The following is a 21,157-nucleotide window of genomic DNA, read 5'->3' on the forward strand; positions in this document are numbered from 1 at the left end:
TACAGTGCATTTAGAAAATATATACATCAATGAATATATCCAAGACAGGAAACCAAAATCCACAGATTGAAGGTCCTTTGCAAGCATACATATATTTCTGCAGTCTGACAAAACATGGAAATACTTGTTGGAATTGACCTGTGAATCCAAGCATTATGTCTACAAATAGATATTTCATTGATCATATATTTGTGGCAACATTGGGAAAAAAAATGATAATACATATGATATCTGTTTATCACATGACCAAAAAAACAACAAAGAACCAACAAAAAAGATAATTGTTTCAGAACTCTTTAAGAAACTCCCCAGTACTTGTTTTTGTTGTTGGCACCACTTTGCCATCGTCACTCATAGTTCATATGTCATCCCGACTTTCAGTAAGCGCGTTTGAGGAATCACAAAGACCTCTTCTTGTTTTCTCAAGAACCTCTTTATGAAGTTACAAGCGTAATTGATCAGAATTTTCTTAGCTAAACCAGAATCCTTTGAAGCCAAAACTTCATTCTGACCAAGCAAATAAGTAACCCCAGAATGTCTGCATTCAGTTTCTACCATATGCAACTCTCTTTGCATCACTTCATTGCTAATCCTAGGATTGTCGTCAGCTCTAGCTATTGAATCATCGAGAATACTTGTACCAACTCTCTTAATTTGAGCTGGTCCAGAGTTAAAAAGTAATTCATCCCTGATAAACTCCTTCAGTCTTTCTACTAACATCTCCTCGAAAGATTTTCCATCTTCTTGTTTATCAGTATACCCGTATCTTACAACACATCGAAAGATGGCTAGCTCATGAGGTTCAACACGTCGAAATAGGAATCTCTCCTCAGAAGGAACTTTGCTTATTGGTAAGGATTTGACTGTAACAAACATGAGGACTGAATGTATTGCTGGTATGTTATCAATGTAGTGAGTGAAAATTGGGGAAATACCATGAACTAGTTCTGAATAAAACACGGCCAGGCCCGGTAATCTTCTAATCTCTGGATCCCCAGCTATCTGTTTTAGTCTCTCGAGTGTGACTTTGTTTTCAAGATCATATGTGTACTTCATACGATATACGTAGTTCCATGTGTACATGACACACATCATGACAGCAGAGAAAACTAATGGCAGATAACCACCGTCAACAAATTTGTAGAGGACCGAGGTCAAGTAAAGCAGTTCGAGAAGCATTATAGTGAAAACATAGGATATGATCAAGAAGATGCTTGTCTTCCATATCATAACCATCACAAGAACAAGTAGCGTAGATGTGAGTGAATATACAAATATCACTGCTATTCCTGCAAAATGGATAATGGCACTGGCTATAAGATTCTGTAGAGATAAAAGTTCACAACATAAGGAATTAATAAGATTCACCGAGATAAGACATACCATAAGCATTGCCGATAGTCAAGGTGTTCTTGGAAAACAGTGTAACAGCAATACATGCACACATAAGCAAGTAGTTGATTTCTGGAATATATACTTGTCCTTTGTACTTAGCTGATGTGTGCACCACTTTTACTTTAGGGAAACATCCAAGTGCAAGAGATTGTTGAACGATTGAGAATGCAGCAGAGATCAGTGACTGACTTGCAATGATCGCAGACAATACCGCCAAAACAAACATCGGCCAGTACACAGGTTCTATTAATATCAAAGAAATTAGGATGATGTTAGTGTATGAGAACACATGCATGATTATATCAGTCACGCTTATGTATATAGAATGGAGAGAAGAAGATATATACTCGGAACAGATTTGTAAAAAGCTTGAGGAGCATCATCAAGGTGCTTTCTTAGATAAGCAGCTTGACCGGCATAGGCTAAAACAATAGATGGGAAGACAATAGTACAGGTACTTATCTGAATAGACTTGACACTAAAATGACCTAAATCAGCAAACAAGGCTTCTGAACCTGTAAAGGTTTGGATAGAAAATTTGAACTTGTAGTCATTTCATTCACGTATGAACTATTAATATCTGTTATCTCCTGTCAAACTTAGGTTTATATATAACGCTCTAATAAAAAGAAAAGGTCTTCATATACCTGTGAGACAAAGGACGACACCACCAAGCGAAATCCAAGCATTCTTTCCGTTCCTTATAAAGTAGTATACAATGTACATTGGATTGAGAGCTTTGATTACTGTTGGATCATGTGTTATGAAGTTGTATATACCGATACAACCAATAAATATGAACCAGATTGTAAGAATTGGAGCAAAACTATAGCCAACTTTGTCTGTTCCAAACCTTTGTACTTGAAACAAATAAGAATAAAATCACCACCGATATCCACATCACCGAATTGTCATTAAGCGATGTTGCAGCTACCTTGATACCCCCAACCGCTGATAAAACTGCACACCAATTACCAACGAAGTTATCACTAGATATATGATGTAAAACAACATCAGTATTCCAAAAGAACCACTAGAATCTTTTTCCACTCGTTTACTGCACAAAATGGTTTTTGTGTGTATGGTGGCATGCATGTTTTACTGTACAGTTTGGTAAAACGAAATTAATTTATAGGTATAGTGGTATGCTAATATTTGTACCTGAGATGCATGGGGTGAGAATCCCGTCTCCGATGACCATAGAAGTACCAAGCATTGTGATAAACAACAACAAGTACTTAGCAAATGGACTGTTCTCGAGCAAAGATTTAACTGTAGAAGCACGACTTAACCTCCTACCAGGTGCATTGAGTTTATAATTTGAGACATCTTTGTCTTCGGCTTGGTGGCTTGGAATGAAGCCCACTTTTGCATAACGGCATATTAGAGAATATAGAGCAAAAGTACCTCCTATGAACCCAGTATTCAAGATCAGAACATAAAATTTAGCAATGAAAGATCAAAATAATCATTTGTATATAAGTTTGTGAATACATAAGAAAAGAAAAGAGGCACAATTTGCATACCATCCCCGTTATCGTTTGCTCGTAGGACGATAAATACATATTTGATCAAAGTTATAGCGGTGAGTGAATAGAAGATTAGAGATAATATAGCCAAAATATCATCCTCATGTTTGATTCCGTCTGGAAAAACTCCTGCAAGAACATATAATGGGGACGTTCCTAAGTCACCATATACGACTCCTATGCTCTGAAATGCGAGTTTCAGTATCGAACTCCAATCGATGGCCTGCATTTGATTTTCAAACGTACCACGGTCGAAACACCATTAGATCATGATTTAGCTAAACCCCAAAAGCCAAAACACATCATATTTGCAACAAATTACCCTAATAAAAGTAAAACAAAAATCACATGCAGACGATCGATTCAGGATTTCTCTTGAAAAAAATGATTCTAGTTAAAATAAAAAAATAATAGAAATGAGAGACGTTAGACTAAAAATTGAAAGTAACAAAGAGATACCTGAGATCGACGGCTAGAAGTTCCTCGAACATTCCCTGATTCCATATCAAATGAGTCCACACGGACTAAACTCTTGCTATTTTTAAGAGAGTAGATTTCATTCTTTTGCTCTTCACAATTTTGATTTTCTTGGGTATTATTATCACTAATAGCTACTATTTCTCCATCATTTTCTTCACTAGCTTTTTCTACCTCCATTGAGTTAAATAAAAACTGTAAATCGAAGTTCTTCAAAAAAAAATCCCTAGAGAAAAACACTGTTGAAAACTCTCTTGCAGATGGTCTGTCAAGATTCCTAAATATGCCATGCTGTGATGAATGTATGGATAATGGTGAGATTAAATGGTATTAATTACTATTGATAAATGTGGGTAAAAATGAAGTTTCTTGCTATTCTTACCCAGTCTAATTAAGTAGGTAAAATTCAAAGTTTAATCATACACGGTTTGCACACACTAAATTACTGTTTGCCATATGTTTCCACTGCATAGGTAGGTTTTCAAGGAAGCTTCTCAAAAAGAAAACTTGAAAGTTTGTTTTGGTAACTGTAGAGTAAACTTGAAAGGTAAAAAAGAAAACAAAAAAACACGTAAAAATTAAATCGTCTGACCTATCTTCTCCATGCACCTTTATTAACGGAACAAGGCACAGTTTGAATCCTTGCGGGTAATAATGCTTGTGGTTTTGTTAAAACATATTCAGATGTCTATTGGCAGACATGGTGTTTGACGACTAAAACAATCTAAAAATCTTATATCCGAGGGAAAATAGATTGGTATAGTCGTATAGAAGAAGATGGTCGTAATTGGGTGTCATCTTCTGCCACATTTTAGAACATAGCAGCGTGTATAAGCTTGAAATGGACAGTTAACACGAAATTTCACTTTGATTTTGATTTCTAACCTTACAGATCATAGAGATGCTCAAACCTCTAAAAAAAAATTATCACTATTCTGGACCCTAGTTAGTAAGTTCGCGCGAATTTTTCCGTATCACGAATTTTACCGTCTTATTCGCGTACGTTTGCAACTCCGAACCCAAGTCGCGTATTATGTGGCATTTCCGAATTATTCGCGAACCGTTCACGAATTTTACGTATCCCGAATGATACGTCCGTTTAATTCGCCATAAATTCTTTAGCTTTTACTTTTCAAAGACTCCATTTTTTGGGCTTTACTGCCTCCCGAGCATACACGACCGAATATTAGACGTGTTGTGATTTTTATGAAACAAAAACGACTGAAGAGATTTGAAGGTGAAGGTGAGAGAGATCTCAAACTCACTAACCAAGCATCTAAACCACCATACGACGTCCTCTTGGATAACTAATGTTGTATATATTATTAATATCATCATATTAAGTTTATTTTTTCTTTAAATAACTCACACATATGCATAAAAATTGGTCTATGACCTTATAAATACAAATTATTTGTTATATATAGATACCGAATTTTCAGAGCCGAACTCACATTTATAAATCGAATCATACACGTACGTATGCCGTTCCGAATTACTGACGAATCACGTCCCATTGACCGAATTTTGGTCTGAATCTGAATTTTACAAAACCGTATAATACTCGTACGTTTACCGTTCCGTACGTTTGCCGAATCCCGAATTACTAACTAGGTTCTGGACTTCTTTGTTACAAGATAATGTACCTAGCAGTCAAACTTTCATCCTTGAATGTTCTACTGTAAACCAGAATTAAGAGCTTCCTGGGAAAGAGAAACAACTGCGTCCAACTTCTCACTGCAGAACTTCCACAATAGTGTATTCACTCACACTCCATTACTGGGACGCCGCAAGCCAGAATAAATGGCTTTCCGAAACAGTGGACTAATATCCTCTGTAAATACCTCAGCATCCAACTTCTCAATATGGGGCCATATCTGCCAATAATATGAATTTGAAATCAAGATATTTACATAAATGGCATTATCCATTAGCGGTATAACCACAAGAATGATCGTGTAAAGTAGAAGAAAGAGAGTTTCTGTTTTTACCTCAGCAGCATATTGCCTTGAAAATGCTTTGACATAACCTAAAGTTGTTAAACACCACTGCTCTTTTTCTCCAATGTTGTAGCCATTGCTTACCCCATTTAAGTGATCACTGACAAAATAGTACAGGAAAAAAGTCGAGAGACCGTAAAAAAGCTATGATGGAGTATACTAATAAAGTATGTATGCAGAGCTAGTCATACCTTTTCCTGGATTTTCCATTTTCATCCACCTCCATCTCAGATGGCTCTTCAGAATCAACAACCATATTATCAGTCTGACCTCGCAGAGTACGTATTGTTCCGTCAGGAGAAGCAACAGGAAGCCGTTCCGCAAGTACATCTGAAAACCTCTTGTACAAAGAGATGAACAATGCCTGGGTGTACCAATCATAATTAACTTTTTAAATACTGTTAGCATTGTCAGATAAACATAACAACAATGTAATACTAGTTAAATACAACAGCAGAAACCGTAAAATTACCTCATTTTCCTCGAGGGCACGAGCAAGGAGAGCTTCCTTGGCCTCTAAAGTGTCACGTGCTGATACTAACTCCTCATTTGCCTTCTCAGCAATAGATGTCAACCGTTTCATCCTAACAGGCCCTTCACCTTGAACTGGTTCACCATCCCTAAGGGTAATCTTAGTTTCAGCTGCCTCAAGCTCTGCTTTAGCGTGTGATGCAGCTTCCGCAGCTTTTGACACACTCTTAGAAAGGGTGGAAATCTCTCTCCTTAGATCACAGATGCGGTTGTATGTCTTGTTAATTGTATTTCTGAGTATCTGTTGAAGAGAAAAAAAACATGGTAGTACATAAGTACAAGTTATTAAGACATAAGAGAAAATACACTCCGTATATGAAAGACAAACTGAAGCAGAAGAAATTAGGCGAACTTAAAAAACAGATGTGAAAATGCTCCTACCAAAAACACAAAAGAAAACAAAAACGAGAAGAACAAATTTTGTAAAATCGCACCTCCCATGGACGATCAGACGTATGGAATTGATCGAAGTTAGCTGGAGAGAAGACCCATCTGACGATAGCAAGATTAGAAATTAACCGGTAACCCATCATCCTATCAATGGTTACAGCTGTCATTTGAGCACTATTTTTCCAGTATGAACTAACTTCATCTATTAGCATCACTTGCTTGTCTTGATCAGGACATAGCTTAGCAATAACTTGACCATATCTTTCCAATACGGTGATTAGATGAGTGAAACTTTTCGACCCAATATCAAGTAGGGTGTGAATGACCACTTCGAGTGCAATCTGTGGACCATGAACAGGAATTATTGTCTCTTCTATCCATGAAATAACCTCACGTGCAACACTCCTTCCCTTCACCAAGCGGCTGAGTTGCGAGGATAGTGCATGTTCTGGGCCTTCCTTGTCACCTTCAGCGCTGTATTTGAAGTTGGGTCCAGCCTTTGCTGGAAGTAGTTCTTCTAACTCTGGGGCATTCTCTATGCTCTATTTACCAAAAACAACTCAGACAGGGTCAAAAACTGTGACCTCCAGTTAAAGACCACTAAAACAGGTTATTCATTTCAAATCTTTTACTGACTGCACACACAAATAGGTCAGATAATTTAATTCCCACTATGTAAGAAATTAGGCACTGGACAGTGGCATTAACTACAAACATGAGTGAGTCTACTATGTAAGAAATTAGTATAGCATGTCTTACCTGTTTGATTTGATCCCAGTATGATAAACGTACTTCTCTTTCTAATACTTCCTGAACAAAAACCCGTTGTGGGGCCCATTTCGGGAGGTCTAAGACATGGATCCATTCTTCCCATGGCCAAACAAATTGAAAGTTTGATCTACAGAACAGGACAGAAATTCATTGTGAGAAAACCAGAGAAAGGAGAAATAATTTCCATGTAACTCTAATAAAAGAAGTAAACCTCTCCAAACTTACAAAAGATAATAACCATCTATTATCTAATACTGAATTTTATTAAACTTAGTCTCGCTGAGAAACATTATAGCAATAACTCAATACCAGGTTAATAGTGGAGACAAAAACAACAACATTGATGCTTCAGAGTTTGGACTTACAAGTGATGTGAAAACCATAGGATAAGCCGCATCCGGCACTCCATATCCAGATCAGCGATCCTCCCGAAGAGAGCTCGAACTGCTCCAGCCACAACTGCTGGAAAAGCCCCTGGAAGAGCCTAAGCAAGTCATAATAAAATTGAAAGTCAAATATTAAATACGTTTAAGGGTTGGCTGGAACTTTAAAAGTGGTTATTTATCCCAAGATAAAGACACCGTGAATATATCTTTTTTAATAACTAATTTTTTTCTTGAAAATTTAAGACTACTTTCTTTAATTCATATATAGAGTAATGTAAAGTATAACATAAGGAGGAAAAGGGTTAACTACTCAACAGTATAAAATTAAAAGAAACAGCAAATATCAAGAGGATAGGTGTCATTCTACCTTGCAAAGGTCAATAATAACTAAAGTGTAGTACATCGGCTTGAAGGGCGGTTCAGGGAGTAAAAGCAGCTGCGGGACAAAAAAACAGCAAACAATAAGAAATGGTTGTTAGCCTAAATATTGATAATATTATTATATTATGGTTCTTACCTCTAATCAGCTTTGAACCTACATACCCTAAGTAAAAGCGACACAAAGTTTACATGAATCAGAAGTGACCTAATCTAACAACAAGTAGTTTAGAAGAACAAAGGGAGCTCTATAAAGGAGTAATTTAAAAAAAAAAAAAAAAGGTTCAAAGAGTTCCAGAAATTTATGGAAGCTAAAGAGTACAGCTCATAAAAATATGTAGCATAATATTCAAAAGAGAGGAAGTTTCCAGATATTACCTGAGAGAAAATTGTCTCTGCCATAAGATACTCATATCGAAAGGGCACATGTAGACCAACCATATACAATGCACATTCTTTGCGACTAACCTTGCATGAAACAAGAAATAGAATAAGAAACTTCGAGAAGATGAAAATGAAAAATACAAAAACAGAGGTGAACATGGAAAAGGGTCAAAATTCTATAGCTAGAGAACTGATGGGTCGGTCTGTGACAAACCAGCCATTGAAGAACAGAAGCACATCCAGCAAGTACTCCTCGACAATGAAGCGATCAATTGGCTGCAAATCCTGTTGTCCAATAGGAGGAGATGAATGGCAAAAGCAAAATAACATTAGAACTAAAACGCATTACACAAACGACATGTGAACTTGAGAATATTCTTAACATCTGTTCCCTTGTACTAACATGGATCATGCATGCAAGATTTTTACATCGAAGGCTACCTCAATTTTATTGGCAGGAAATATATTTAGCCTATGAAGCCTTTGAGGATACTTCAGAGCAGCTTCATGCATATGTTTCCCACACGTGATACCAGAAACCGTTGATGGAGGTTCAGGTTGCTCGGGGCAGCTGATTGGAGCAAAGTCATGAGACTTTCCAACCACAAGTTGAGCTTCAAACGGAAGATGAAGCCTGGGAACTAAAAGCAAAATAAAGAGAAGATGTCCAATTAGATAATGTCATAAAGATTATGATGTACATCTAGTAGCCCAAGAACTTAAAATAGTATTAAGAACATTCACTAGATAGGAACAAGAACGAAGGATAAAGAATCAAGCTGGCAAAGAATGAGATATTTATGTTGAAGAGCTATTTAAACCAGAATCATTAGTTACAAAATATATATGTGAAGTTATAAATAACCAAGTGAAGCCATGTTGATAACGGATGTTCATACCACTGTCAACTTTCCATCCATTATTCGACAACACTTTTATCCTATCCCACAAATCTTCTAAGAAATCCTGCACAGAACACAATAGCAGCAAGTAAGCATGAGAAACAAGAATATTTGTACTAGAAAGCCAATAAAAACAGATAAATTGAATTACAAATTACAAAAAGAAACAGCAATAATTAAAAAGATTGTGAGATCAGGAAACAAAAAATACCTTTTCATTACGAGCTTTCACACTTTCATCGTCAAACTCAAAAACAGAGACGCCAATATCATAAGTACGCTTCCTAATGCTCAAGTAAGCTTCAATACCAACCATAACCCTTTCAATCTCATCCGGAACTTGCTGCAACACCAAGTTCCTTAAGTTAAGAAGACTTGGCCATTTCAGGCAGATGCGCAACCAAGGATATAAACAATGTGTGAGTACATGTAATCTAAGTTTGAGATACAGAATCAACATAACTCATGTATATGCATTATATCATTAAACATGCAACTGTTGAAGTGTTCAGATGAGTATGGTTAAAACTTTTCCTAGTTTCCTTTTGCTTAAATTGTAGAGTGACATCTCAAGTTCTTACAAATTGGCCACGCTGAGAATCATATAAGGGTTACACCGACCATTTTCTTAAGTAAACCATGTCAAAATATAAACAAATCCTCTAGTATATCTGGTTATGTTTGCCTGCTTTTAGTGAGAGTGCATCGGATACACGATACACTATATCCCTAAACAATAATGCTTACTTAGGTACCTAGCTTTTGAAATTTTGGTCAAAATGTCAAATAGTTCGGGTTATTTATTTAATAAATGATTGGGTTTTTTTAAATGTAGACAAAATTCCAATACTATATAAACAATATAAATGATACCACAACCATAACTTTCATATCAGAATGCAAGTACCTCAATTAGCTCAGCTCCTCCCCATGGAAGACTGGATAAAATGCACCTTATATAAAAATCGGCACGTGCTTGCCAAGAAGGATTTCCTGTCTCATCATCTACTGTTGTGGCAGCTGAAGACAATAGCGTTTCGAAGACCACCATAACAGAAGAAGGTGGGACGACTTTGCTGCACATCTACAGGACACAAACAAGTACGAGGAGTCGGCTAATTAGATCAATATGGTGATGTATATTTCTTTTTTAAATGGTGCAGTGTCGTCAGCTGTAATTCCTTTAATAATTACTAAGCTCTATGAACTACAAAAGGTCTAAAAAAGAGTTGATGCTGCCGAACAGATATCATGCATCCCAAAGATAAGCTAAGCAAGCTTAAAAGGAACTGCAACTAGGCAACCATGCAAAGCACCAAAACTGAACTTGAAGCATGAATTAATGTCTATAAAACAATAGATAAGTGCAGTACCAAAAAAAAAAAAAAATTACTTACAAGAACAGTAAGAAACCGCACTAAAATACGAATCCTGTCGCAGTCTCCAGTATTTAAAGCATCCTGTAGATTGCACATTGTTTACTAGATTTAAAACATCAATCATAAAAGAACTTATCAATATCGCTAGATTATAACTAAAGATACTGAAAGTAGATAAAAAAACTAAAAATGGCAGCAAAAGAATAAAACGACTCAGTAAAGAGACACAATAACACACACACACACTAAATCTTTGGTGTTGAGTGACAGTGAGGCACTGATAAGTTGGGTACTCAAGTAGTTAAGAAGATGACAAATGTACTAAATGTCCCGAGTTAAATGCTTATATTGTTCAGTCAGCATGTAATTCTAGGATCATGATAAAGCGAAAAAGCAAGACTCATTATCCTTCTCCGTCAAATTGTTTTGTTTTGCTTGTTGTAAGTTCATAACGAGGATGATTTGCAATAGCAATGAACTCGATAATTTGTCCACATTAGTCACTGCCCAGAGATTAATGACTTAGTACAAACAGGAAAATCCAAAAATTTGCACCAATTTACACGTAGTAAGCACAAGAATTCACCGCATCCATTTTTACCGCCCAGTAACAAAGAAACCTAGAAATAAATCCTAGAAACAACAAATTAAACTGTTACTACACATCAATGTTGCAGCCTTCTTAAGGAAGAGCAACTTCCTGCAGGCATGGTTGAGGGCAGAGTACAGAGGCTCAGCAACCCTCAGTCTCTCGATCACCGTAAACTCTAGGTTAGTTTCCATTCTTGTCATAATTGTATTCGTGGCAGTATGGCACTTAAGAGCTGGAGATTTATGGTTATATATAGTACTGGAGAGTTGAAAAGTCACATATTCCAAAATAGCTGAAATTGCCACTCCCGTATCCTATAATAGACTCTTGCATTCCACGCAATGACATAGAAAACTCAATTGAGATGTGATGAACATCCCAAGCACGTAAACTACAACCCATTCTTTTAAATCATGACCATATGAACAGCGATGTTAACTGTTGGCTAAATTGCCTACCTGAAGATTAGCTTGTGTTGTCTCCACTACCTTCTTAGCAAATTCCTCATTTTCCAAGTTTATTAAACCAACCTATAAGTAGACAAGCGGAAACAAAACATTCATCGATAACTTCAAAATAAGAAAGTGTTCCAGCAAAAAAAAAAAATGATAAAGAGGGGATAGAATCTACACATACCAATGTCCCATAGAAGGGAACTTTATGAGGCAATTGTTCTGCACATTGAAGAAGAAACTGTCCCCAAAAAAACAAAAACCCATCATAAAAAACTTTAAAACCATAAAGGAAACAAAATGAACGAATCATGGGGAAGTGTTCAGTTACATCTAAGATTTCATCATCAGCGTGTTCGATTTCTCGCATGAGCAGACCGAAACATGTTTCCTGAAACACAATAGAGAGAGTTTTGGGCAATTAAAGTATATGCATTAAAAACAATTAGGGTTCGAAGAAAAGAAGAATGAAGAAAGTTAAGGTATACTGACAATGTGTTCTTTGAAATCAGTGGTTCCACCATATTCAGGACCTTTATCACCAATTCTAAGAAGAAGCGCTCTCCAACTACTCATGGTTTCTAAATTAATCCAAACGGAAGAATGAGAAATTGAGGTGAAAACAGGGTTCTCAAAGAGACATTAAAGGGGGAAGATTGATTGATTTGGGAAAGAAATAGCAAGAAATTTCTAGGGTTCTATCAGGGTTTTGAGTGAGACGTGTGTTGGACTTGTAGTGAATTCAATGTAGGCCTCGCCTCTATTCAACCGCGGTTAAACTACACTCGACTAATTTCGACAATTATAGGGGTTCTTCTCCGCCTTGTGGGATTTGCGTGTTAGGCCTATTCTTATTCTCATGGGTATGGCAAAAAAAAAAAAAAAAAAAAGTTGTTTGGCATATCAGGTGGCATGGCAAATCATTTGTGCCACTATGTGAAAACCACGGAGCGACCGAATTTCTAGCGAGCGATATTGACAATATCGCTCGATATTGACTCGATCGCTGGCGTTATAATCAATTTCGCCAACGTTCGAGTTTCTGACGCCTATAAATACTGCATCTTAAACTTCTCTTCTCAATTCTTCTTCTCAAATCTTTTGATTTTTTTAAACTTCTGTTCTAAATTTAAACAATTATCTTTTGATTTTCTTAAACAAATATGGAGAGAAGAAAAAAAAATAGAAGAACCAAAGGATGTACCAGTACCCCAGCCAGTTTGTGGATACAAATTATGAGTTTAATAATGTCAGACAAGTAGCCGGTGAAGGTATGTTATCTAATCACTTATCTGACCATGAGGAGCGAGCTAGTTCGGTAACTCCAAGAGCTGGATGGACTGAGTTACATACGATTTTTCAATTACTTCCCCCTGTTGGTCAAGAGAGAGTTAGAAGATATCATTGGCGACATCTATATCATATACAACCTAGAAACCAAAGGACTCAAGGAGTTCAAGTTATATTAGAACGATGGTGGAAGACTACAAACACGTTCTTTTTCAAGGACTTTGAATGCGGTAATTCGGTTTTTTCTAGTAATTCAATTTTTAAATTATGTATTTTGTTTTATAAAAAACAACAAACTCTAATTATGAATAATTGTTGTTAATAGGTCTTAGACCGATAGATTTATACATGTTAATGGGAATTCCACATGCTGGAAACTTACTTCCATTTAACAAGCAAAATTGATTATCAAAAGATAGATGGGAAACAAAGACTTCCTTTATACTCAAATGAATTAGAAGGAAATGTTACATACAGACAAATAAGAGCGCATGGGTTAAAAGTGGCTGGGTTGAAAGCATTTTTTATACGTTATGCTAGGAAAATGAATGAAAACAGGGTAGCTGGTAATGAATATTTGTTCCCCGACCATTATGAAGAGATCGAACGTCTGTTTGTATTGTGGACACTAGGCCAATGTTTATTTCCAAATACTAGCTCAGTGGTGTTAATTGGGTTTCTCGAAGCATTGGAAGATTTAGAGAAAGCACCAACATATGATTGGGGGTCTTCGATTTTATCAGAGATTTACATGGCCCTTGGTGATTGCTCGACGTGTGTCAAAGATAGTTTTAATGCATTTTGGGGAGTTCTGGAGGCATGAACCAACATTTTTGACAATATTTGTTTGTTATTTTCACTTGGAGTTACCAATTAACCAATGATGTTATTATTTTAAGTATTGGTGGTATACATATTTCCGTGTTTCGGAACCTTCTCTTAAGAATCATACCAATGTATTTCCGATCATACGGAAGTACGATTCCGAGAGTTGGGAATCTACACAGATTAAAGATGGTCAACATACTGTTATTGTTCATAAGATTCATCAGTTGTGTAGAACAAGCCTTAACCTTATCTCCCAGCCGTATGAAGCAATACTTGAGTTCGAAGAAGAACAAGTTCAGAGAATGGTACAGCTAATCCTTACAAGGATGGTGTTATACAACCCTATTTCTCAAAAGGGTGTTTGGTATTATGGTGAAAGATAACTTCTTCAGTTGCAAAGAAGATCAGTGATAGCCGTCAACCCTTATCCAAGTTCAGAGGTTTCCGAAGACGATTACTTCAAATTGATTAGGGAAGGTCATCATTGGAAAGAAGCTGATGATTTGATCCAGGAGCCAATGGATAGAAATGAATACCTAGCTTGGTTTAACACTATTTTCAAGGCCAATATTGCTATGCAACCGCAAAGCTTGGGTCAGATGGATTTCCCATCTTTAGGTAGGATGCCACTTGCCGATGAATTTCTTCCTTCCCAACCTCCACCAGAGACGGGTGACGCATTTGCATATCCTTCTCAAAGTTCATCGTCAACCATGCCACCATTTTCTTGAGAGGTACAGACTATATCCAGCACATCTGGAGAGGTTGTTACTTATCCAATTGCTTCTAGTGCACCTGATCGAACTTATCCATACTTGGGGATCAATGCTTCAGAAGTGCAGTATCAGACCCAATTGAACGATTATCATGCTCTAGTTCTGGGATTTCACTTGGATGAGTTGCAAAAACTGAGAAACAACATGATGTTTGACATGAGTCAAGGATTTGAGGGTAATGATGGTTCAGGCAGTAGTAGGGGAATGAGTCCCAATATTAGAGGAATGAGTCCCAGTGGTAGAGCTTTTAGAGGAATGAGTCCCAGTAGTAGAGCTGGTAGAGGAATGACTCATTTGAGTCCAACTGGAATTCAGCAAAGTCGTGGAAGTCGTGGAAGTGAAAGAAGATTGAGACATCGTTCTGCAGAAGTTACCAGAAAGTTCTACTCCAAACATAGTGTTAGATAGTCAAGTAGTACGTGGTGGTGAAGAAAACATGACTTGGCTACAACTCCTGCACGTATGTTTAGTCATATGCCAACTGACATAATGACTCCAGGTGGTGGTGTGAACATGGAAGTAATTAGGAAATCGACTATGTATACCCCAATTGCCGACCCCCCAATTGCCGCAACCTCATCAGCATTTCAACCATTGCAGCAAACTCCTCAAGAATATCAACAACACGTGTTTCAAGATTTGTATCGCGTTCCCATTGCTTATCAAGGTTATGGTGATTCTGATGAGACTCAAGCACCAAGAGAGTCTCAAACCGGCTCGCTAACTGATACGTTGAACAACACTCTTGATCCAGAAAATGCGGGCAATTGGATCTTTGGTCAGGGAGGAAATTGACAAGGTAATGAGTAGTTTAAATGTAACCTTTTAGTTGAAATGTAAGCAATTTAGTAGAAATGTAACCTTTTTTTTTAATTAGTTTAAATGTAATCTTTTAGTAGTTTAATGGAAACTTTTTTAGATTAATATTCAAATTCAAACTAGTTTTACATTTTATTAAAAATTAAGATTGAAAATACAAACTTATAATTTGAATCCATGCACATGAACGTTGTAGAGTTCATAACATTCGTCGTGACTAAACCATCTTCCGTTGTCTTCGGCGAATTTGGTACGAGCTCTAATTTTTAGTTCTTCATTTGACAACCTAGGATTATCCCCTTTTATCAACCACATAATTTGCTGATACTTTCTAACATTGTTATTGATGAAACAATAACGATTTTGAAGACACTCATTTTTTCTTCTTGGATTTACATGACTTAACGTCGTGAACCTTTGGAACACAGTGTCCCATAAGTTAAAAGTATGTAAACTGAAATCTTTATCGCTTGCAACTGAAACCCAACATAGAATTAGAGAAACATCTTCCTCTGGAGTAAAATCCACTTCGGTTATGCGAGCACTAGGCATGTTGAAATGAATTTGAATGTGAAGTTAATGGGTGGAAGTTAGGTATTTATGAAAGGGGGAAATGGTAGCCGCTGGATGAAGATCTGATGAGCGTTGATCAGACCAGCGAGCATCATCTTGACTAATGCTAGCGTAGGGATGACCAGCGAGCGATGGACACTCTATCGCTCGCTGGAAACTTTGTCGTGTATGCATATATGTTATTCCTGACATATAGACATATGAGTTTGGCAGTTTGGCATACCCATAGTGGGTGCATATATGCCAAAAATCAGTGTTTGGCATACCCATAGAATAGGCCTTAGGCCTGCTTTTTACAGGTCAGTGGAATCTTTATGCTCAAAACCCCGATTCTGATAGTCATTTATTTGGTACCGCACAGGGGGTGGGAACTGCCATTCTAACTCATCTCGGGGGATTCCATCCACAAACGAAAAATTTGTGGCTATAAATGCTTTATTTTAAGAGCACTTGAACTGAGAGAGCAGGTAGAATTCCTTAAGGGCTGATTTTTGGATGCATCTGTGAATGAGCGGTTGTTGGGTGTTTAAAAAGCTAAACCGCAGTATATCTAAACTTGCAAATATATATGGGCCCAAAGTTCAAATAAGTAGTAGTAGGGTCCAGTGGGAAATAATAGTTAACCGGAGGTCAAAAATAATTCAAATCATGGAAATAACCTCGCTACCCATCTCCCAATTGTGTGAACAAAACATGTTCACCCTGATACCTTCGTGTGTTTTTCCTAATTTTCCTCTTTCTTCTTCTCTCTGTTATCGTCATTAGATGGTGAAGATATTACCCCTTCTAGATTAGTTGAATTCATCAAAACTTAGATCTACAATGAAGAAATCATAAAAAAAAAAAAAGTCATCAAAAACCCTAGCTTATCTGTTAGAGCATTGCTCGGTAGAACTCACAAGTGTTGTTGTTATATTAACCTTGTTGTCAAATTTAGTTGACCAAAACTATATCTTAATTTCTAGTCTACATTTAGTCAAGTCTCGGATTAGGATTGGAAATGTGTAATTGAATATCATGCATCACTGCGTTCTACCGTTTGAAGGCGAAGATCAACTGAAGACATTTGGAGAACTTCATCGAAAAAAGATATTTGAAGACTGGACCAACCTATTATTTAAGTTTTCACCTTTATATCGATGAGACTAAGTCGCATGGCTAAGTGGATATTGTATAATAAAAATTTCGAGTCTAGTTTATCTTGTTAATTATTCTCGAAATATGAATGACTAAGCTTAAGAACATTTGTTCAAAACTTGATGAATCTGGTTATGAACAATTTATTGTTTGTGACCTAAATCATGATTGAAGTTAATCATTTGAAAATAGTCTGGAATAGTGATATGTGTCATTGATGTTATTCAGGAATGTTTCAAAATGATTATTAGAGAGATATAGAACTACTGTAAATATGATATAGTACAGTACACATACCAATACACGTACTAGCGTAACTGTTATAGGTACGCATTCGCAGTACACGTACTCAATATACGTAGCGGTGTAGATATAGTTCGGCAACGACCTTTGGTATAATACCTAGTATGGATACCAAAAAGTTATGTAGACTCGTGAACTCAGGAAGGTACACATACCTAGTATGGATACCAAAAGTCCCTGAAGTGTTTTTGTCTTAAGGGTACACATACCCGGTATATATGTACTATGACAAAAATAACTTACGAACTGGAAATAAGTACACGTACTTACCAAATAGAATATTTTCAGATCCATCGAATTATTTCTATGAGATAGTCGGCATTTGAATAACTCTCTAAAAAACCTCCAACCATATTTGATCACATAATAACCTGTGGTTGTGACTCGATATTAAAATCTAAAAGTGTTATATGAAAATGGTTAAGCTTACAGTTCGTCTGGCTAGTTTTGGCTAACCTTTCATAAACAAGCCATTATACGCGGTTTGGTTATGGTTCATCCTAACCAGAGTGTATATTTTGTTGTGTTTATCTCAAGTCGGAGATTCATCTAATGGTGGATAATGCTTGCTTGATTCCAAAGCTACCTTAGCTTAAATCCAAAGCAACCTTCAATCTTGAAAGTCTATAAAAGGAGAACCTCAAGCAACTGGGATTTTTGAATCTCTAACACTCTTCTTGTGTGCCCTTGTTCTAAACTATAGTCGTCATCTCCTTTAAACCTTTTTTAGGTTTAGCGACTAAAAAGACTTCGCTTAAGGATATAAATCGCAAAGTTCTACGTCTCAGACTTTGTGATTCCACAAGTTAATTCCTTTATAACGATTCTGTTGTTGAAATCGGAGTATGTTTCACTTGTGACGTGAATAATAATCTAGGCTGCTATTCGGGAGTCGTAAGTACCGGATTTTGAGGTTAATTTGCTAGACCTAGTCTACTGCAAACGATTTCCTATCTCATCTTGATCTAACGATCATAATAGAAATCACATATAGGATTTTCTATGGAGGCAGATTGGTTTAAAGTCTTCACTTAGGTTGAAGCAACTCTTACGTTGTAAAGGAACTCATCTAAGGGAATCAATTGCGCAGAGTCTTGCGAGATTCAAGAGTCGTAAGGAGCGCGAATGTAACTGAATTACTGTGACGGTGAATTCGATCTCAACTACATTTCAGTCTGAAGTTTTGATTGTAGGCTAGAGTCGGTAGCGGTTTAATACAGTTTGGGTTCAAGTCTGGACAAGGTCTCGGGGTTTTTCTGCATTTACGGCTTCCCCGTTAACAAAATTTATGGTGTCTGTGTTATTTATTTTCCACATTATATTGTTTATTTATATAATTATAATATTACAGGTTGTACGTAAAATCAATCAAAGTAGATACGTCCATCTTAATTGTTGGATACGACTTGATTGATCTTGGATATTGATCTTGGATATTGATCTTTGGAATCGTCCAAGTACTCTCACGGTATAATCAGGTTCAAGGATTTTTCTCCGTCTACATATTGATTGTGAGATAAAGAGTTATAAACTCTTGATATATTCCTGATTGAGATTCATTAAGTTGTAACTCTCGGAATTTTATTTGGGTTTAGTCCATAGAGGTTGCTTACGAAAAAGTTGGTGGTGTGCATTTTGGTACCTCCCCCCCCCCCCCCCCCCCCCCCCCCGCATTTTCAATTGGTAGGAGAGAAGGCAAACACGCAAAAGACCTAATAAGTCTGTGTTTGAAGCAATCTGACTATATGGACAGAAGTGCAATCTCGATAAACGTACCGACATCCCTTGATGGCACAAATTACTTATGGCAGAAAATTGTTATGCGTTCTTTTCTACAAGGTCGTGACTTTCAGACATGGAAACTTGTTGTAAAAGGATATAATGTTCCAACAATTGTTAGAGACAGAACTACTGTTGAGAAAGATATAACAGAATATAGTGAAACCGAGATAGATGTTGCAAAGCATAATTCTGACTATTTAAATGCTATTATTCACGTCATAAGACAATATCTTCAACACCATGTGACTTCGTGCACTATGTCAAAAGATTCTTGGGATATCTTAGAAACCGTATTCGAAGAAGATAACTCAGAAAAATCTAGGCTTCATAACCTTAATTATGACTGGGAAAATCTTCGTGTGTCTGATGAAGATTCGTTTGATGAGTTTAATCATAAAGTGTCTGAAATTGTTAATGCATGTTATGCGTTAGGTAAGACTATTCCTGAAAAGGACATTGTGATGAAAATTCTCTGATCTTTACCTGCAAGATACGAATCCAAGAAACATGCCATCATGGGAGGAAATAACCTTGCAACGCATTCCAGAAATTGTCTCGTTGAAAAGTTACAGATAATTGATCACGAGCAAAGTATGGCAAAGGATAGCGCTCATGCACTTGAAGCCTCTACCAAATCAAGCGTAACTTCTTCGAAGGAAAGCTTGTGTTAGTGTGCTAATTATCATGAAATAAACATATTTATGATTACAAAGTAAGTCAAAAATATCTTAAGAAGGAACAGGCAATCTGGGAGATGACACTACCATACCGATACCCAAGATGACTCGACGTTTCAAGATGGAAATTATCTTCAAAGAAATAATGCTCTTATAGTTTCTCTTGATAACCCTGATGAGCATACTTCTGAAATTCAGACAGAAAATTCAGCCCCCTGTGCAGAAATATTTGTTGATTATGATTCTGACTCTGATTTCGAGTCAGATAAGGAAATTTTAGAATTCTTAAACAAAAGTGAAGAGATTCACCGAGAAAAACTTCGTTTGAATAAAACCTTGGAAAAGGTCGAATCATCTCTTCAAGTGAAAAATTTGGAGTTGGATAAACTTAATGAAAAATTTGCTAAAACCATGCCTATAAAAGATAATGAGATTGATACCCTCAAATGTGAATTACAAAGTTTCTCGGGAAGCTCAGAAAAAATCTCAGCCATGTTGTTTGGTCAAAATTCCTTTGGTAACGCGAGCGACAGTGGGCTCAAAAGAAAAACCTCAGTCATTAACAATTGTTTCATTCCTGCTGGTTCATGTAAATATGAAACAGTTTTTTGTGATTAACAGGTAGCCGAATCTTCTAAAGATGAGTTCTCTCTGATTTGTTTCTTTTGTGGAAGTAAGAGACATGTTCAAGAAAAATGTTGGAAATTCAAGAAGAATAACAAGAAAATTGTTAAACTTCATAATGACATGCGGAGAATGAATCTTGTATTGAAGAATAGTACGAAAAATTTAATGCCAATGAGAGATAAACGGAGAAGAAGAACCAGAAAAGGTAAGACTCCTGAATACACAAATAACCTTGTTACGTCACCCCGTGACACAAATGGTGAGTATTCTACTCACCCCATCACTACTTAATTGTAGTAATGAGTGCAGCCTCAACATATTAACTTGAGAATATGAGGCCTGCATAAAATTCATCACAATAATTTTTTTGAGATGACGAGGTTACTCAAGTACTGCTTGACCACTATATTTTCTTGATGAGTTTACTAATTGAATATGTGAACCGACCAATAATATTCTCATAGGTATTTTGGTGTGTGTGATCTAAGCTAGCTCCAAAATCTAGAATGCATAATCGTGTTCCACCACATATCCTTAGTCCATAATAACTGAATCATTATCTCATGTGCTCTAAACCTTGTTTATTTGAGCTAAAAATAGGATGCAATCTTATATTGACATAACTATGATTAAAAATATTTCATGAGGATAAGTAATTAATATTTAGTAAAACTAAAAATGCAAATGTTGTCAAAATTTGTGTATTTTATGGCTCACGGACGGTAAGTTTTTACCGAAGCCTAACTAGTTCACGAACCTCCTTATAAGGAAGGTCATGA

The 21,157-nt window shown here is 36.5% G+C and overlaps 1 protein-coding gene and 1 pseudogene across 1 annotated transcript; both read right to left on the minus strand.

Moving 5' to 3' along the window:
- Positions 1-323: 323 nt before the first annotated feature.
- On the minus strand, positions 324-3,581 carry LOC113317280 (annotated as a pseudogene).
- Positions 3,582-4,702: 1,121 nt separating this feature from the next.
- LOC113318475 (nuclear cap-binding protein subunit 1-like) lies at positions 4,703-12,363 on the minus strand. The gene is made up of 19 exons (XM_026566639.1): positions 12,059-12,363; positions 11,898-11,957; positions 11,751-11,807; positions 11,573-11,644; positions 10,541-10,603; positions 10,051-10,227; positions 9,355-9,486; positions 9,141-9,207; positions 8,683-8,882; positions 8,456-8,526; positions 8,236-8,320; positions 7,847-7,915; positions 7,459-7,577; positions 7,082-7,220; positions 6,367-6,864; positions 5,874-6,173; positions 5,593-5,765; positions 5,393-5,501; positions 4,703-5,278 (listed from the first exon to the last, which is right to left on the minus strand). The coding sequence occupies exons 1-19, from the start codon at positions 12,140-12,142 to the stop codon at positions 5,168-5,170; spliced, it is 2,586 nt and encodes an 861-aa protein (XP_026422424.1). The 5' UTR covers positions 12,143-12,363; the 3' UTR covers positions 4,703-5,167.
- Positions 12,364-21,157: the final 8,794 nt, after the last annotated feature.

Source organism: Papaver somniferum, chromosome 10, assembly GCF_003573695.1.
Source record: "Papaver somniferum cultivar HN1 chromosome 10, ASM357369v1, whole genome shotgun sequence".
Lineage (NCBI taxonomy): Eukaryota > Viridiplantae > Streptophyta > Magnoliopsida > Ranunculales > Papaveraceae > Papaver > Papaver somniferum.

What these genes read in the sequence shown, in the direction of transcription:
- LOC113318475 (XM_026566639.1), bottom strand. Translation starts at nt 12,142, where the DNA reads ATGAGTAGTTGGAGAGCGCTTCTTCTTAGAATTGGTGATAAAGGTCCT. An exon ending in TGAAAGCTCGTAATGAAAAG is followed by an intron (nt 9,208 to 9,354) that starts GTATTTTTTGTT and finishes TGTTCTGTGCAG; the next exon opens with GATTTCTTAGAAGATTTGTG. An exon ending in TGGATGGAAAGTTGACAGTG is followed by an intron (nt 8,883 to 9,140) that starts GTATGAACATCC and finishes TTTTGCTTTTAG; the next exon opens with TTCCCAGGCTTCATCTTCCG.